At 33.0% G+C, this 18,286-nt stretch overlaps 2 protein-coding genes and 1 long non-coding RNA gene across 3 annotated transcripts; 2 read left to right on the top strand and 1 right to left on the bottom strand.

The window, feature by feature from the left end:
- Positions 1-3,186: 3,186 nt before the first annotated feature.
- Positions 3,187-9,182, bottom strand: LOC128556426 (uncharacterized). The gene is made up of 4 exons (XR_008370647.1): positions 8,853-9,182; positions 8,170-8,249; positions 7,541-7,601; positions 3,187-7,041 (listed from the first exon to the last, which is right to left on the bottom strand). It is a non-coding gene; the product is annotated as an uncharacterized LOC128556426 (long non-coding RNA).
- Positions 9,183-12,583: 3,401 nt separating this feature from the next.
- On the top strand, positions 12,584-14,083 carry LOC123551995 (uncharacterized). The gene is made up of 2 exons (XM_053541596.1): positions 12,584-12,976; positions 13,185-14,083. Exons 1-2 carry the CDS (start codon positions 12,632-12,634, stop codon positions 13,284-13,286), a joined length of 447 nt encoding a protein of 148 aa, XP_053397571.1. The 5' UTR covers positions 12,584-12,631; the 3' UTR covers positions 13,287-14,083.
- Positions 14,084-15,994: 1,911 nt separating this feature from the next.
- On the top strand, positions 15,995-18,234 carry LOC123551996 (uncharacterized). Its single transcript, XM_045341339.2, has 3 exons — positions 15,995-16,151; positions 16,354-17,172; positions 17,461-18,234. Exons 2-3 carry the CDS (start codon positions 16,369-16,371, stop codon positions 17,560-17,562), a joined length of 906 nt encoding a protein of 301 aa, XP_045197274.2. The 5' UTR covers positions 15,995-16,151; positions 16,354-16,368; the 3' UTR covers positions 17,563-18,234.
- Positions 18,235-18,286: the final 52 nt, after the last annotated feature.

Genomic DNA, 18,286 nt, shown 5'->3' with positions numbered 1-18,286 from the left:
AATTCAGACCTTTTTAAAGCACTTTCTGTATCAATTTTGTATTCTATGAAACAAGAAAAGTTCATCTGCAAACTGTCAATGCATCTAACGCACTTGAAGCACATTCTGGGCAGAATTAAGAAGGATACAACCATAATCATGATCTATGAAACTTAAAGCATTGTCACAAGGTCAGTTCTCAACAACCTTGTATGCACTTTTCTTTCTTTTGGGTAAACTAATTTTGAGTTTCAAAGCAGTTGGAAATACTCATAACCAACTGACACTGGCCTTTAATGTATTGTATGGTTACTAATCATGACTGTCCAATTTTGTTTTCAAGTTGCCATGGTTACAACATTCATTTTGCATTAAAAAACAGGGATCATCCTAGGTCAAAATTTGAGGGAGAAGTCCTCCACAGAATTTAGGGAGAAATCGAGGAATTTAAGAAGAATCGGCATAAAAATATCTATGTGGGTTTGTGTAAAGACAGTGTCCTTTCACTTTTGGAAATCATTTTGTTGCCATGGAAACAAATAGTAGTAAAAGCAAAATCATGTCTACTTCGCCATTTGATTTAATATTTACATTTTAAATACATTTCAAAATTATGAACAAATAACAGTGTAATCCAAGACTGAAAAATATCATGATATTTAAAAAAAATACAGTATGTTCATGTAATAACACTCATGATGCACATTCTTCCTTTAACAATCAAATTAAATCAAATTATCTACAGAACAGTTTAGTCAATATTTTGCAGGATACAACTTTAAATGAGCCGCACCATGAGAAAACCAACATAGTGCGTTTGCGACCAGAATGGATCCATACCAGCCTGTGCATCAGTGCAGTCTGGTCAGGATCCATGCTGTTCACTAACAGTTTCTCTAATTGCAATATGCTTTGAAAGCGAACAGGATGGATCCTGACCAGACTGCGCGGGCTGCTCTGGATCTATGCTGGTCGCAAAGCCAATGTTGGTTTTCTCATGGTGCGGCTCAAATGTATTTAATTCTTTCAAACTATCAAGACAATGGCTAGACTTTTTACGGATAGCTATAGATAATGTAGATTTAAGACTTTACTAAGTTTATTCAGAAAAACCCTGATCATGCACATTCCAGTGCCAGTAAATACTCAGTTAATACAAACTGCAGTTGCAGAAATATCTCCTAATGCTTTTTCCAAAATTTATCAAAATACACAACTAAATCTACTTTATTTATTAAAGTAAATACATGCTGGTAAAATAGGATGTTATATGCCTTGTATATCTTAGAATGAAACCTGTTTTACAGATGACAATTTTACTGGATTTCTGAAGATTAATAGATCGAGGGTTCAACGCAATAAGGGCGTAACTACATTTTTGAAAACTTTACAAGAGAAGAAAAAAACTACTTTGTTTTCTTCTGTGTTCAGACACATACAAATTTACCAAAGTTTTTCACTTAATATTAGACATGTTATATGAAACATTAAACAACATAAATGAAATTTCACAAAGTAACAGTATATTTTAAAACATTTGACTTAAGCCCTTATTGCATGATTTTTCATGTAAATCTGGAGTAATTTTGATATGCAAGATGGGCGTAAGTGGACTTACGCCTTTATTGCAGGAAATTTTCTGTTGAAGTTGGTAAAATTATGTCATGCAACAAGGTAGTATGTACAAAAAAGTAAATACAACTAAAGCATACTAGCACTTTTATACTCATTTTAAATGAAACATTTAAGAACATAATTGAAACTGAAGAATGTAACAGCCTATTTTAAAGTATCAGACTAAACAGCAATATTTTTTCATGTAAATCCGGAGAGATTGTATTTGCAAAATGGGCAAAAGTGTTCTTTTGCAGTAAAATTTCAATTAAAGTTTCTGATGAATTTAATTTTTTTTTTCACGTAAAATGGTATTACTATACATCAGAATACAATCATAAAAACTAATTTATGTCTGCATTTTCTTTAATTAAACTGAATATTACACAGTCATCTCATTTTTTTTCCTCTAGACCTGAATGAATATCTTTCTATTTGGCACTATAATAAATGGAAAAAAACAACAACAAAAAAAAAAAAACAACTTTAAAATAGCAAAGCGGTATATAGGGTGTCTATCAAATAGGACAAATGAAATCTATCAGTCACTCTATTTCTTAAATTTCAGTCTTGCAAGCTTTATCAAAGACAAATGACATTAATTGTATATCTGACAAAATGAAAACACCACAAAATACAGGAAATGACACACAGGAGATGGCCTCAGTTACCACAGCACAGTAACAGCATCTTTACTGCATGTTATAACATGGCAATTTTCCTTGCCTGTTAATTAATAAACTGAAACGGGGAGCGGTAGTCTAGTGGATAAGGTGTCAACCGCTCATTCATGGGGTCGTGGGTTTGAGCCCCACTGGGGTCACAACCATGACCTCTCATATGACACCAATATTGGATTTTCCAGAAGCAGACACAAGAGTGGTTCCAAACTGAAAACTAGATGTGTGTATAAAGGTCACAGGTGCCCCCACCTCCTGTCACTGTACATAATTATTATTATAATACGATTTATATAGCGCCCTTTTCATGATAAATTTCACGTTCAAAGGCGCTTTACATAGTTCAAATGCAGCCACACAGGGCCCCATAATTCATCCTCTACTAGTACAGACACAGAGCAATCTGACCAGAGGGACAGAGTGAGACAAAGCCCCCATGCCAGAGAGATTTGAAATCAGATACAGGCTTGTCCGGCTAACTTAGCCTAGCTCGTTGCGAATAGACAGCCTGGTTCTTTAACGTGCCCAGTGTATAGCACTGATACACGCAAGGATTGCCTGGGTTCCTGACCAGTACACCTCTAGTTGGGTGGGAAACACTGAAAAGCATTTCTGAAAATTCCAGAGTAGTTGCCGGAGATTGAACCCCCGACCTCAGGATTGGAAGGCCAGTGTGCAAACCATTGAGCTATCCGTCCACCTATACATCATGGTTTCATGACTCTGGGTGAAATATCTTAGATGCATGCAACACAATTAATGTTTCATCACTTTAATGTGTATTTTTCGCTAAGTCAAAGACCATAACTCCTGACTGGCTGAATGAAATCTCAAACAGAACACCCAAATGTACAAGTTCACGTTATAACAATCCCCTGATGTTTTCTGACTCTAATTCAAATACTTCTTGAGATACAGGCAACACAAACTTGTTTGCACTTATGCATTTGTTTTTACTTAATCAAGGCCCATAACACTAGTATGACCAAAAGAAATCCTGAATGAAACCTTAGGTGCACAAATTTCCATGCTGAATAATATTTATCCTCTTTGACCCGTGGTCAAATACGTTTTAAGATAAAGTGTGACACAAACTTTTATATTCATTTTATGCATATTTTTTATTAAGTGAAGGGCCATAACTGGTCTGGCTGAATAAAATCACAAACAAAACCCAAGGGGGCAGGCACAGAACTGCTGAATAATAATCCTGTAATGTTTCATAATCTCTAATGTCAAATACTTTCTGAGTTACTGTTATATGACACAGACTTAAAATAAAATGTTGGTCAGCTGTGAGAGATCCAAATTAAAATACTAGCTAGGTGCACAATTTCACTTAATTGAGCTTGATGACACTTTGTAAAATACCTTTTTAGAGATATGCACAATATAAATTTTAAAAAAATGGACGAAATTACAAGGGCAACTCAAAGTGCCCTTGCTCACGAAATTTTGGATGGCTAAAAAATCACACAGTGATTGTAACAATGTTAATACCAAAAGAATCTGTATTGTTGCAGATTTAGCATGCCTATCATTTGACATATTCCACCTGAGCACAATGCAAGAACCACAAATTGGTTTATAAGTAAATATAAGAAGATAAAAATGCCCAGGAAATTTGCTGAAATGGCATAGAAAATATGTGGTAAGTACCGGTATACAAAACAAGAGCACAGCCTTGCGGGTGCAGACGCTCATCTGATTTTATTGTCTCTGTATAACAGAAATATTGTCTACCCATGATTTGCTAAGTTCAAAAGGGGCCATAATTCTTGCAAAAACAATTTAAAATTACGGTACTTGCTTTGCAGAGTCAGCTTTAATAGCGAATACCTTCACCAAGAATTAAAGCAATAGCTTTGACCTTTAAGGAGAAAAGTTGACTTAAATGCAAAATTTAACTAAAAAAACAACTAAAAAAAACCTGATATGTTCCTATTCCAAAAGGGGCCATGATTCTTGCAAAAAGCAGGATGGAGTTATGTTTCTTGATGTACATAGTCAGTTACTGATGTTGAACAAGTGTTGCAAGTTTTAAAGCATGCGGACACTGACGCAAACGTTGGCACCTATCAAGTGATGACATTAACTCATCATTTAAAAAAATCAGATCAGCTAAAAAGCTTCGAATATTACCAAACTGGTTTCATGTATTATTATGTTACTGAATAATACAGTCACACTTACATTTCAAAGAATGTATGCTGTATGTCTTAGGCTGTGGCTGTTCACTGTAAACTATAGCTTGAAGTACTGGCTTTTGATGTATGACACCTTTTTGATTTTCATTTTATCAAAGTAACTAATTTTTTTTTAAAAATTGCACATTTCTACCTCATTTTGAATATTTTGTTTCTTTTGGTGCCATACAACTAAAATTTTGGTACAAATTATTGAGGAGTTTTTCCTAGGCCAGACGCCTTTCATGTATTATCACATTTCATTGCTGGACTCCCCCTTTTATATGTATATGGAGTTTCACCTACAGTTTTCGTGGACTATAATCCTTTTGCAATACTGTACCGAGTAAGCAGGCACAAGTGTAAAAAGCTTCAAGTAATTGGTACTGCAATTTATTTGTTTTCAAGAAAATCATTTTTAACTCCCTTACATTTTTCAAGGGCGTAAAAATATTTTTAAACCATGATACATCTTAAAAAGCCTGCAAGGATATAGAACATAGACTTACTTCGACCATGGTACGACTTTACAAAATTCAAGGAAATTGAAATATTTCCTACCATGATACACCTTTAAATATCTTTAAGAACAAGGATACACCTTTAAAAATCTTTAAGAATACAGAATATACTTACTTTAATCATGATACACCTTCTGAAGTCTTCAAGAATAGAGTATAGCCTTTTTATAACCTAGCCCAATTAATATTTTTAAACTGTTAATTTTGGATAAAATGTTAATATAATTATTCATTTTATTTTACGAGTATAGAAATCTTTCTATTTGGCAATAACTATTGTGGCGCAAGTATGGCTTTCACTTTGAAAGTATTGGGCTATTAGTGCATTAAGTAGCAGTAAGATGAATGGGGGTCTATCATTTAACTGTAGCTAAATTTGATATTAACATATCCATGCACACAGGATGAATCTACCATTTGTAAGTACTGACTCTCATAAGCATAAAAAAGAATTTCTTGACATCAATGTCATAAAATGTAACAATACTACATTTACTTTAAGGGTCATGCAGCAGGATTAATGCCCTTGATACCTTATGATGTCATCATTATGACATCACAGAAATTATCTGATTACCCAAGCCTGTATTGCAGGATAGATATTAACACTACTGGATACTTCTTTGCATGCAATAAGGCAGTAAGTCAACTTACTTCCATATTGCGCGTAAAAATCAAGGCAATCTGAGATATGCCCTTATTGCAATATCAAAATAATGATATAAATAAGTGAAACATTTGGTTTAAATTTTCACAGTATATAAATTAGGTCAAAATAAAGTGAAAAATCAAAAAAAGTGATTTTTGGTAAAATATGCAGATACGCCCCTATTGCGTTGAACCCTCGAGATGCTGTTACATGAATGAGGTCTTAAATTAGTCAGAAAGTCAGCTAGAAACTCAATGTTCTCTTTAATCATTGGCCAATTAGTATATATGGGCTTAAGTTATTACCTAACACAATATAGGTAACTTTACAAATGTATGAATTTTCATTAAAATCTGCATTGCAACATTCTTAAAAAATAAATTTCATCAGAAAATATGATTTTATGATACAGGCTTAAGAGGGAAAAAGAATTGTAATATTTCAACAGTCTCACAAAATCAAGTATACTAATTCAACCATTGTTTTGCTATATTTTCTCAGTATTTTTTAAAGATTTAAAAAATCTATATGAAATAAAATTATCTATGGTAGAAAATATACAATTAGATCTGCATATGTTTGAGTAATAAGCCTTCACGTATAATTATGCTGTAAATTGGTAACCAAATCTGATGAGAACTGCAAAATATGTGCTTTTTTACAGATATTCAAAGACTGTCATGTGTTTATTCCATTTAGATATGTTCAAGTGCATCTTTTTCAAAATACATTAAATTTTATCAAATTTAAATATAACAAATTTAATGTTATACATGCAAAAGTAATCAAACAGTATCAATTTTTTTTTATTTTAATATAAACATGATAAAGTCAAGAATAAAGATATTTTTCAATTACAGGGCCTTTGGTTAAACAACTATCAACATTTTTAAGAAATGACATTCTAATTGTTTTTCCATAAATCTGAAAAAAAAAACATTAATGCAAACAACATACATTCTTGTAATTCCATCTTCAGGGTGTCCAGTGTGAGTTCTTCTATTTATGTCAAAGGCACCAATCATTATTTTGGTCTGTGGCAATCAAAAAAGGGACAGATCTTTACTATTCAGATGTCCATAACTTATTCCAAAAACACTAATTGATGATTCCCCACTTTCAGCCTCTCTGGGAAACACACACACACTATTTTCATAAACATTTTGCCTTCACAATGACATACTGCATTTCAAACTTGTGTCCTCTACTATAGAGATGAAATGTCATCTTGTCAACACTAAACTACCTGGATCAGACAATTATGTCACAGGCTGCACATTTGCAAGTTATAAAAAGTCTTTTTAGCAGTCCTTGTTATTTTTATTTGATACAGAATCTTGAGAAGGCTGGCTCTTCAGGTGATATCAGAGGTCTTCTGACTGCATTTACTTTTACCCTGACTGTAGCTGTCACTGAAAAATAGAGATGTGAGAGAATAACAATCTGAATGTCTTTCATTTGACTATGGGTGGTGGTGGGATGGGGATGGGCTCTCCAGTTAAAATATTTGTGACATCATGTTACTGGGTAGAACTACTGATCTTCTACAAGCCAGCTGGAGGGTTTCCTTTCACAAATTTGTAAATGAATAAAAATTACATACACTATTTCAATCATTTAATAAATTTTGTATAAGTAAATGTATAATATATACATCTTTCTTTTATACATTTAATGAAAATAATTTATCACATAGACTTCCCCCTCCTTGAAATGATTTTAAAAGGAACAATTGTATGAAATACATTAAATAATTTTGACTTTGCTACACTTTGATTAAATTTAAGATACATGAAATTCTAAACAAAGTTCTAAATATTCTGTCAAAAATAACATTCAATAAAGCATTTATAAAGATCTGAAATCAGACTGATCAGAGACTAAGACAAACTATAAATAAAATGTAGATACCTTCCTTCCTTTTATTCCAATATAAGCATGATGATGATCATTCATTCTTTGAAGAATTAGTCTGGAATATACACAAATCAAACTAAAATGGTTGTTACTGTTGTTACATTTTGACAGATACAGGATTTCATCCTTTTCAACATTATATGGGCCACTTTAAAAGTAAAATCTGTTTCTCATACATGTGCAGAGGGTCCTTTTCTGAAAAAGGGTATATTTTAAATTTCAAAAACTTATCAATATTTATAGTCACAATACAAATGTATGTCAATTTAAGTTATATGAAGTCCTACTAGCTATTCTTGTATCATAGATTGAGAGGTCAAGATTTCATATTTGTATGAATATGGGCATGTGGGGGACTTTATTCTTTATTTAAATACATGTAGGCCTCTGAAGTGTAAATATATATAAAAACATATTAACTTTGACACAAACCATTTACATTCAATATGTACTTGTAAAACAGGCATGTGCAGATTAAAACATGCTGACTTATGTGTAGCAATGGATGCAATTAAATGTTTTCATTTTTCAGCATTCAGTGAGTTTTTACTTCAGTAAGTCTATATTTCTGCAGGTACTTTGGCAAACACATACACTGTTGCAAATGACTAAATTATGATTACCTCTCTAGAACATCCACTCACTTCATAGTTGTTTGAAACTTTATCATCAAGCAGTCATTTTCAAAAGAAACAACTCACAGCTGAAAAACAAAACAAATAAATTTACAAAAATATATACATTTTGAAATGAAAATATGTCTTTATCTGCTTTTTACAAATAACATAAAAAGCATGCTAATGGTCATTTACAACTAAAATCAGGGCTTTTTCCATTATAAATCTACCTCCAATAAAAGGAGGTAATCCCAAAGAAAACAGTATGTATCTTCCTAAGTCTGAATATGAAATTCCCAAATGTGTTACCTTATATGGTTGTTTGATGTTTTAAAATGGTTTTGAAATTTGTATATATCTATATTTAGGTTATTACAACAACATTTATAGTGTTGCTTATTTACACAAAAAATATCTTTACATAGATTTTGGTAATTTGGAAATTTCCACATTAGACAATTTCTGAGAGCATTTTCCCAATTCCACTGGTGTTGGTGCATGGTATTCCCAAAATAATGGAAAAATGCCTGTAAGATTTATCTTGGTAAAATAATAAGAAATGTCTGTCCAATATTTAAGAAAATAACCTCTGTATGGTCTTTGAATCTGTTGAAGGAAGTGAGGACTTATCTTGCATAGCTTGGAATTTTTACATGTCATATTCAAACATAAAATATTATGAGACTCACCTGTTTTCATTGTAGTGTTATCCTTTAACACTGATCCTTCAGTCAGTTGATACAAACTTCACTTATGGAAATAAACACACAGATGTCAGACTGATGTCTATCCACAGTTTAGACTCTTTTCTGCCAGAGTATTTTTCCCAAACAATGTCGCTATTCAGCAAATTTTAAACGTGGACTTGGTTTGAAGGGACACATCCAAGCATCCCATGCCCATTTAGCATAAAATCTCTGACTGTCATTGTATCTATATACTAAAAATTTGCAAAATCCGAGTAGAAATCTGAATTCAGCATAATCCAGGAAGTAAACTTAGATAAGCTCCTTGTGATTTCCTAAATGAAGAGCATCAAGGGGAGGTAATAAAAATAAGAAAAATGCCCAAATCATAAACTTTGGCCCAAATCTACAAGAATGTGTCTGAATGACCCACTATGATTTATGTTTCTTTTTGAAATAACATCTTCCCTTTAAACAAACAAATATACTTTTCTGCTGAGACCTGTGCACTTTTCAAGATGTAGAGCACAATATAAACATATGTTTTGCTCCATAATATATTTTTTCTTGCAGATAAAAGTCTAGATCATACAAGAATCAAATAAATATTTGGAAATATTAGTTTGGTATGAAACCTTGTTCATTTGCCTTTAAAATTTGCAAGTACGAAAATAAAGGACACTTTCTAGTACTTTCCAGATAACAAAATAGGCATGCACCCCTACTTTTTTGAAAATTCATCAAGTTGGGGATTTGCATCCTCGTTTCCATGGTAACTGGGACATATATTGAAAAAATGAAAAGCAGGATTTTCTTAATTTTGCACCCTCTTCAAGAAAAAATCGGTTTAAAGGAAATCTGTGACTATGAGTTTTCAACTTTTTTTGGTTTTTACAGAGAATTGGTCTTAACACTTGATTTTGTTGTTTCTTTTGTATTCTTTTTATGGATGACTTACCTATATAATATACCCGGTTAAACACTACCTTCGCTATGTAAAGATGATAGCTTAGTTTCCTGTCATTTCAATGTCATACACTTTCTATGGGGTACTTTGCTATTTACCTCTTTCTTATTGAAAGTGTTATAACCTTTTATACTAATGATGTACGACTACAACCTGTTGGAAAGGGGATATTGGATATTTGCCTTAAGCACAGCTTTGCATGACTTACTGAATGCCCCCTTACTCTCTAATGGTCAGGTCTCATATCTATTTCTGCTCAACCTATATGGTTTTACATATTTATGTGGCGAACAGGGCCATGGTAAGCCAACAAATCTGCCCAAATAAAAATCCTTTACGCAATAGTCTAGCATGTTTTAAAATGCAAAAATGCAAAAAAAATAATTTTGTACCACAGCATTACCTGCTAAGCACTAAAAAAGTTAGGACCCTTGTAAAAATAATTTGTTTCTTATAGGTTTCTTAAGAAAAAATGAATTGTTAGTACAATCGTAATTATTCATTGGTTTTCTGTTTATTTCTTTTGGATACAAGTGTAGTCAACTATTTATTAAATGAAACATATCGATAATTTAAGTTTTCTTAAGCAAAAATGGTATATGAACACATCTATTGTTTTTGTACTTGTATCATGGGTTAATGTTGAGTTCTGCTCAACCGAGGCTCGAGGGCGTTGACGGTATAGCATCCATTTCCACCACCGTCCATGAACAGGCTCAATTAAACCGAGCCTGCAACATTTTCGTTTTTGTCGTGTTGAGCGACCTGTGGAGTTTCCACTTTTTCTTTTGATGTATTACCGATTTCATAGTTTATTATATCCGTTTTCAGGGTTTACTCATTGTCATAACAACGACTGTTTTAGAGTAGAACACCAGACATATATTTTTTAACCTGGCGATGATAAATACGCTAAACTGAGTGACATTCATGGGTATGGACAATATGCCGATCCCAATGCCGACAACAACAGGTTTAAAATGCAGGAACAAAAAGTGTTTGAATTTCATTTAGACAAATACGTGACTTGGGCTTAAATTAATTGCACCATAAAAAACTCAAATGATATACGAAGCAATACATAGCGGTACGGACAGTCAACACGCGTATATGCATTGATTCTTAAGATTCGAAGAAGAAAGCTGGCTATTTCAAACTGTCTAAAAATCATAATTATTTAAAAATGTTATATATCAAAAATATATCCACATTGATTATAAATCACATTAGTAAAGATAGTATTTTCACATTTGAAACCCTGTTTAGATTTGATAGTTTTGATACTGTTTGACAAGGCATTCCAATGTCTAATAACATTAAAATAGAAAGTTCCGTATTCAAAACTTGTTAATTCAGAAACACTTGTTCGAGATTTCTAGTGCATTTTGGGTCATAGCAGTTACCTGGAACCATTTTCTTTACTATGCAATATTTCTGGCTTTTATATTTTTTGTAAAGCTCGAAGGAATACATGTATATTAGTTGGTCAGTGAAACAAATGATTTCAAGACCGTCAGCAAAAGTAATACTGAATTTTGAAATAATCATAATGTGACAGGAAAATCAACTTTCGGGGAGTAATTGTGGTATCGCATGATGAATTCATTAGAAAATATAAAACACTCTTCTTTTATTATATTGCAGAAGAAAATATATTGAGACCTCGATTTGTGATACACGTAGACAGATGAAAAAGAATTTGTTTGGTTATAGTCATAGTACGAAGAAATGTTGAGGACTTTACTGACGATCTCGCAATAGCTCCTAAACCATTCGAACGAATGCAACTTTCCTTACGTATAAAACAAACTACCGATTCATTTTCATCTTAAGTAAACTTTCATTTGAAGCATTAAATGACGACATACATGCTTGGTTAATCAAAACTTCAGATATGTGGCCTGTCGAATGCCGATATAACTTCTTTCAACAACTTTGATTATTACAGAAGAAAAGAATACCTTAGGTCCAACATTCGAGCAAATGTGCTTTCCATTTGCCTCAGTTTACATATCATTCCGTTAACATGCATTGCCACAGCCATCCCCTCATAATAGAAAACGTTAATTAGAAAGAATAGCCTTAGAAATAATTTTGTTTATGCTAATTGCTCACTCCATTTTGAAAACGTTGCAAAATGCAAATTAGTAAATATATTGCATTTGTTCGAGTGTCTGGTTCACGTCCTAACTGAAGTTAGGTAAAACATTTTTCGAACCCCATGTTAAAATGTGACTTGTGCGACACCTTTATCGATTTGACCCTGTTAAAGTGAAAATATTACTAAAGGGAGATAACTCATCGTAAACCTCATGTAAAAATATGAATAAAAAGGACGTTAGCGTATGTTTGGCAAGTATTTATACGAAATTTCACTTCTTTTCCTATTTTCTAATTTAAAAGATACATTAGATTACGGGTATATGGAGACTTTTACAATAAGAAACAAAAGTGCATGCATGCAGGTTTAAATGAGCAAACCTTTATTATATGCACATAAAGGTATGGACACTAACGTTTCTCAAACGTATGCTCAAAAAGTTTTATTTTCTGGTTTTTGACAAATAAATGGTGTTATTGTACAATTGTATGATCTATTTTTTTGTAGTGTAAAATATAACGTCTTTTTTATAAAAAATATTCAACACTTTTGTGTGTTTCTTTTATGACTTAAAATCTCAAACAAACAAAATCTATTGATACATTAATTGATGAATTTGTGATAGTTTCGTGGACATTTGACATTTTTGAAACTGCTGATGTGCAGAATGAAACACTAGCAGAAAGTATAATCAAATTTGCTCAACGTTTGGCTATGATAACAGGAATACCTGTTCTAATCGGCGGCGAGAAGAGTATTAGCGATAGAAAACTCAAAGAACTAGTAAAAAAGCTTTCGAAAGACTATCAAGCAGAGTTCCTTGCTTCAGTTCAACCGGAAATGTCAGAAAACGGATACCTACCGTCGATGACGAAAGCTTCATTAAAACCCCAGCTCCAACTGTTTAATATGAAGGTTCTCAGATGTGAGCCAAAAGGAACAAACGGGAGCGTGGGACAACTGTTTGAAGGAACCAGATCAGAACAAGAAGTCGCTAATTGTTTCATAGCGTCTAAATCGCTTAACCTCACAGAGCCTACCTTCTTAGATATGAATGAGGTAAAATAAGTCATCTATTAACGTTCACTCTATTTGTGAATATATCGTCTAGGTAAAGTTGTAATAGGCAAAAATAGCAATATAAACCAGGTTAAAATGTATTTGAATATGTTATCAGACATATAAATTAAAATATTATATGAAAAGAGTACATAAAATAGTTTTAATAACAACTGTTTATTAAAGTTATGTAATTGCATTATTTCAGATAACACGACGTGAAATTCGTATGCCTTCTCTACGAACATACAAGCCAGTACAAAGCTTGATGGAGATACCTGTTCGGCCGCCCACGCACAGTGGTGGTTAGAGTAAAACATCAGTCTCATTCTCTCATTGACGAGATCGCCCAGTTATAAGTCTGGATCCTGAGCATTGTGACAATGTTTGAATTATCGTGCACTCAATACAGATGTTTCGGAGTAAAACATCAGTCTCATTCTCTCATTGACGTGATCGTCCAGTTATAAGTCTGGATCCTGAGCATTGTGACAATACACTCAAAACAGATGTTTCGTATTTAATTTATGGATGCATATTACATATATTGGAAGTATAAAGACCCGTATGTATGAAAAAGTTTATATGTACCAAAGTGTAAAATGTTTTAGATAAGTTCACTAAATCAGCATAGCTTTATAGACACGTACAAATTTTAGAATATTATGCTGTTGAAATGTTATGCGTGATCCAGATTTAAAAATCCACGAACGCCAAATACAAAATCCGAGATCCAGGTACTGTTATAACGACCCTTTTACTACATACCTAAACGTTTACCTTCAATATTTATTGACGTTAAAATAGAACTGAGTGAAGTTTTTATATGAGCTGTTTATATCTGTGTCATGCCATGCATATTTAATGAAAGTAGACCGGCAAAGGTACCCTTTTTTCTGCCCGTTTGTATTTATTTGCGAAATACAAGCCGTATTTTGAAGAAGTTATATAGATATATAATAAAGCTGTTTTCTTAATTGGAATGGACTTTCTTACACGCTTTCCTTCTGTGGCCTGTTCGCAGAGAGTAATCTAGCCTGTTTTGTGATTATATGGCTAACCTTCACTAAATAAGATTGCCAGTTATTATTAAAAAAATGACTAAACCATGAACGTTCTGTTTTTTGTGTAGACTGAGCTCATTGAAATACTTTTTTCATTAAACTGTCCTGCGCCAGAAGCGGCGAACTTTATACGCCTCTTGTACTACCAAAATACCTATAAATTTAAAGATACGACGCATGCATAAATTGTCAATTTATGAAACGTATGCTTTCTCGTAAACCTTACAAATACAAAAATATTTGCTGCACGTACACCAATTTTGAGGAAAGAAAAACAACAAAAACTTCATCTAGATTACAAGAATATTAAGATAGAAATAGATTAATACGTCGGATCCGGACCAAGTGATTCACACGCAATATATCTTACAAATTGACAAAGGAATAAAGCAATTTTGCATGATTCCAAATGATTTGAAAGCATACGTTACATTGTTTTCCCACTAATCAGGCTGAGGTCGAGTTGCTGCTACACTGTTTCTTGAGAAGCTATTAAGATATTCCTTTATTATTGTATTTCAAAAATTTTGTAATGATTTTATTACAAATTTATTTTCATATCGGTAAAAGACCATGATAAATATTTTATGCCTCATATTCCTTATTCAGTAAGACATGATATGATTATTTTCCCTACTTAGAATTTAAAACCGGGGAGCTTATACAATGCATTTCGTTAATTGCATGTACGGTGTTCAATTAGGACCTTCATTTGCACTGTTGGTATGCGTGACGTAGCAGTAAGATATGATGAGGTATCAGGATACTACGATGCGTAAAGGCCATATTAACATTGCACTTACGCATCATGTCCAATCATCCATTCGACGTCAGGGTAATTCATATTACGAAGTACAATTGTGCGATATTAATAGCTCATTATTTTGGCATCGTGGTGTTGCCTTTTGACATCAAATTATCACAATATCGTCTCTTTTACTTAAGAACGATAATATGAAAGTACGATATTGATATGAACGCACTTTCGCACATTAATTTAGGACGAGGGTGTACTAATTTAATATGATTCAAAAACTAAAAAAAAAAAAAAAAAAAAAAAAAAAACATACGATGGGAATATTTTATAATGTCGCCCCATCGTATGTTCCTATATCCGACTCGTAATTCTTTTGACCAATCTACAGGGCGAAGGGCGGAACAGCGATGGGGCGAAGGGCGGAACAGCGATGGCCCTAACTGAACACTGTAGGCATCCATTTTGTATTTTACTGAAGCATGCAAATTGCTTTTGCCGGTCACATTTCTACCTATTTATATTACATTTTCTGAAAACGATTATCTATAAATAGACTGGACTTTTGTTTGTAAAATCCAAGGGAAATTCCAAGTACATATTGGTCACTAGCATGGCTACCTTCAACTATTTCCCATTTAAATTTGTACGAACAGAACCAATATAATTATCGTTTTTTCGAAAACAGATATAGCAAAAACATACGTAAAACTATATATAGTACAGATGTAGTAATTAAATAAGCACTAGGGGGAAAAACTCGAACGAATGATAAAATGAAAAACATTGAAATATGAAGTTTATGCCATTAACATTTTCCTCCCTTTGAATTCTTCAAGTTCCCTTTTATATTCTCTTAGCTGATGATCTACCTGTACAGTTTAGTTTTATTCTTCACCTAGAAAAATGGTGCATTTACAATTGTGATATAATACGCTTTCCAAAATGTAATTTGTGAATCACCTATACATGTATTGTATCAAATTTTGTTTGTCTAATATTTGATCTTCTGTAATGATTTACCATTACACTTTTTCCTTTAAACAATGTGGTTAGTGGTGTACATGTAACTATTTGTGCTTACCGAATCCCCTTAAATATAACAATTATGTCTCATATCTAGTTCTGTTTAGCTTATATGGGTTTCCATATTTTCATGATTAACACAACGGTGGTAAACCAATTAAACTTTCCAACGGAAAATCCTATTACGTAATTGTCTAGAATATTCCTGTCTCGTATAAATATTGCACCATTAGAGCCGCCTTAAGGCATAACTTGCTAAGAAGCGCTGGAGCTCGGTTATATTTATTTTATTTCCTTTACGAGAGAGGATAACATTTTAAAGATAAAATCTGTGAGTATATTTTTTATAATTCATTGTATTTCTTAATTAAAGTTATAATAAGCAAATTCAATAAATACATAATGCAATACTGTTTTGTACTTATTTATCAAATAAAACAGATACATACTTAAAATTTCCTAAAGAAGAAAATTGCATTTGTTTGAAATAAAATGTAAAGTTGTCCTTGAATCTATAATTGTTTACTTTTCAGAATCAACTCAAAACTATGGGTAACGACAATTTGTCGATTATAAGTTTCAACAGCTCTAGGAAGGGACTGTTGACGTTGTCGGATGGGCAGCGTCCATCGTATTTGCAACGACTGTTTGAGAGTGCGGAACCGGACATATGTTTTCTGCCTGGCGATGATAAATACGCCAATCTGAATGTCATTCGTGGGTATGGACAATATACAATTCCTAATGCCGAGGCCACTGTTCTACTGTACGACAGCAACAGGGTTAAAATGATGGAGCCCAAGGCCAGTTTGAATTCCTTTGGACCTCTACCAGGCTTGGACTTCAACCAAATGGTTGTTCCACAGGTCGAAGTGTCGACCTTACAACCCTACCAGCAAGTTGTGAAGGAGTTTTCGATGGTATCATGGAAACACGATTTCTTCCAGACTGCTACCGTCGAAGTGAAAACTCTGGTTGAAAGCATCATTACGTTTTCTCAGAGATTGGCAATCACTACAGGAAAACCTGTTTTAATCGGTGGTGAAATGAATATTGATTTTACTATATTGAATCAAATAGTAAACAAACTATCTAATGACAATCAAGAAGATTTCCTGTCTACTATGCAATCAGTGATGTCAGAACAAGGTTTTCTCCCATCTATGACCAAATCATCCCTCCGAGACATAAGACATCTATTCATGATGAAAGTGTTTAGGTGTAAGTCGAATAGTTCAAATGGAGTAGTGAAGACATGGGACGACAGGAAAAGCACCGAAGTTGTCGCAGACTGTTTTATAGCGTCCAAACATCTACAGTTGGCAGAGGCTTCGCTATTAGATGTTGAGAAGGTAAATATATTTGCTACAAAAGTATGTTCTATATGTAGTCGAATATAAAATCAATCAAAATCTAAACAAACATGTTATATGTTCACATTTACTTACAGTCATTATTTTAGAGATTTATTATCAAAAATACGGTGTTTACGTTCTAAATATAGCTATGTTTCTAAAAGTAGGAATGAAAATCTCCCCCTCCCACCATAAATTCCTCAAATATTAGTCGGACATGTTTGATTTGTGCGTCGTAGTACAATAAACGTATAAATTAACAGCAATATTATAACTGTTTTTCAGGTTACTGGACGCCAGATTTGTATACCCCTGCTAAAGACACACAAGCCAACACAAACGTCAATGGAGATACCTGTTCGGCCTCCGAGGCATCATGGTGGTTAAGTAGTCTACCACTCTCGTTGGTCCCAATCCCACGTGACTGTCTTAAAGCCGTACTGCTTCTACAAGAGTCAAACATCTCATGAAGGATTCTGAACAATTTAGCGCACCGTGTACTTTGGGATAAGTCAAGCAGTAATTTGAATAATGTATCATGTTTCTGGGAGAAGCTTTATGCATGCTGATGTCTTACTGTTTAATAAATCGAAAGCGATAAAGATTCCTGGTTGCGCTATTGAAAAACAGCTATACTGCATTGATTGATGTATGACAATATGTAAATTATGTTGAACGTTAACAATTTGTTGATATAAAAGTTTGCTCACGATGACATACATACATATATACATACGTGATAAAATGAACAGGATTTTATATAAAATTCTTAAAATGCACGATTGTAAATTTTATCATTCTTAATGCTGATTGTATGTACTCTCCTAACTTACATAATTTTCTTGATGTATCTTGATGTGATTTTGCTCAATATTCAATGTGATTTCTTAAGAAAGGTGTCCTGCTTCAAAAAAAATACGGCTTTTAATCATGCTCCAAAAGGGAACTAATTTTACTTACGATTCTACCGTTCAATGTTATGGTTGTTTGATTTATTTATGGTCATTTTCTATTTTCATGTAAAATAAAACATTGAATAAAATAATTTAATATTAGTGATATTTACTGCTCTTATGGATTTTGTCAGTTTGAACATTTCGGATTTGGTAGT

The sequence above is a fragment of the Mercenaria mercenaria genome, chromosome 4, assembly GCF_021730395.1.
Source record: "Mercenaria mercenaria strain notata chromosome 4, MADL_Memer_1, whole genome shotgun sequence".
Classification (NCBI taxonomy): Eukaryota; Metazoa; Mollusca; class Bivalvia; order Venerida; family Veneridae; genus Mercenaria; species Mercenaria mercenaria.
This window is presented reverse-complemented; position numbering and strand designations above follow the sequence as displayed.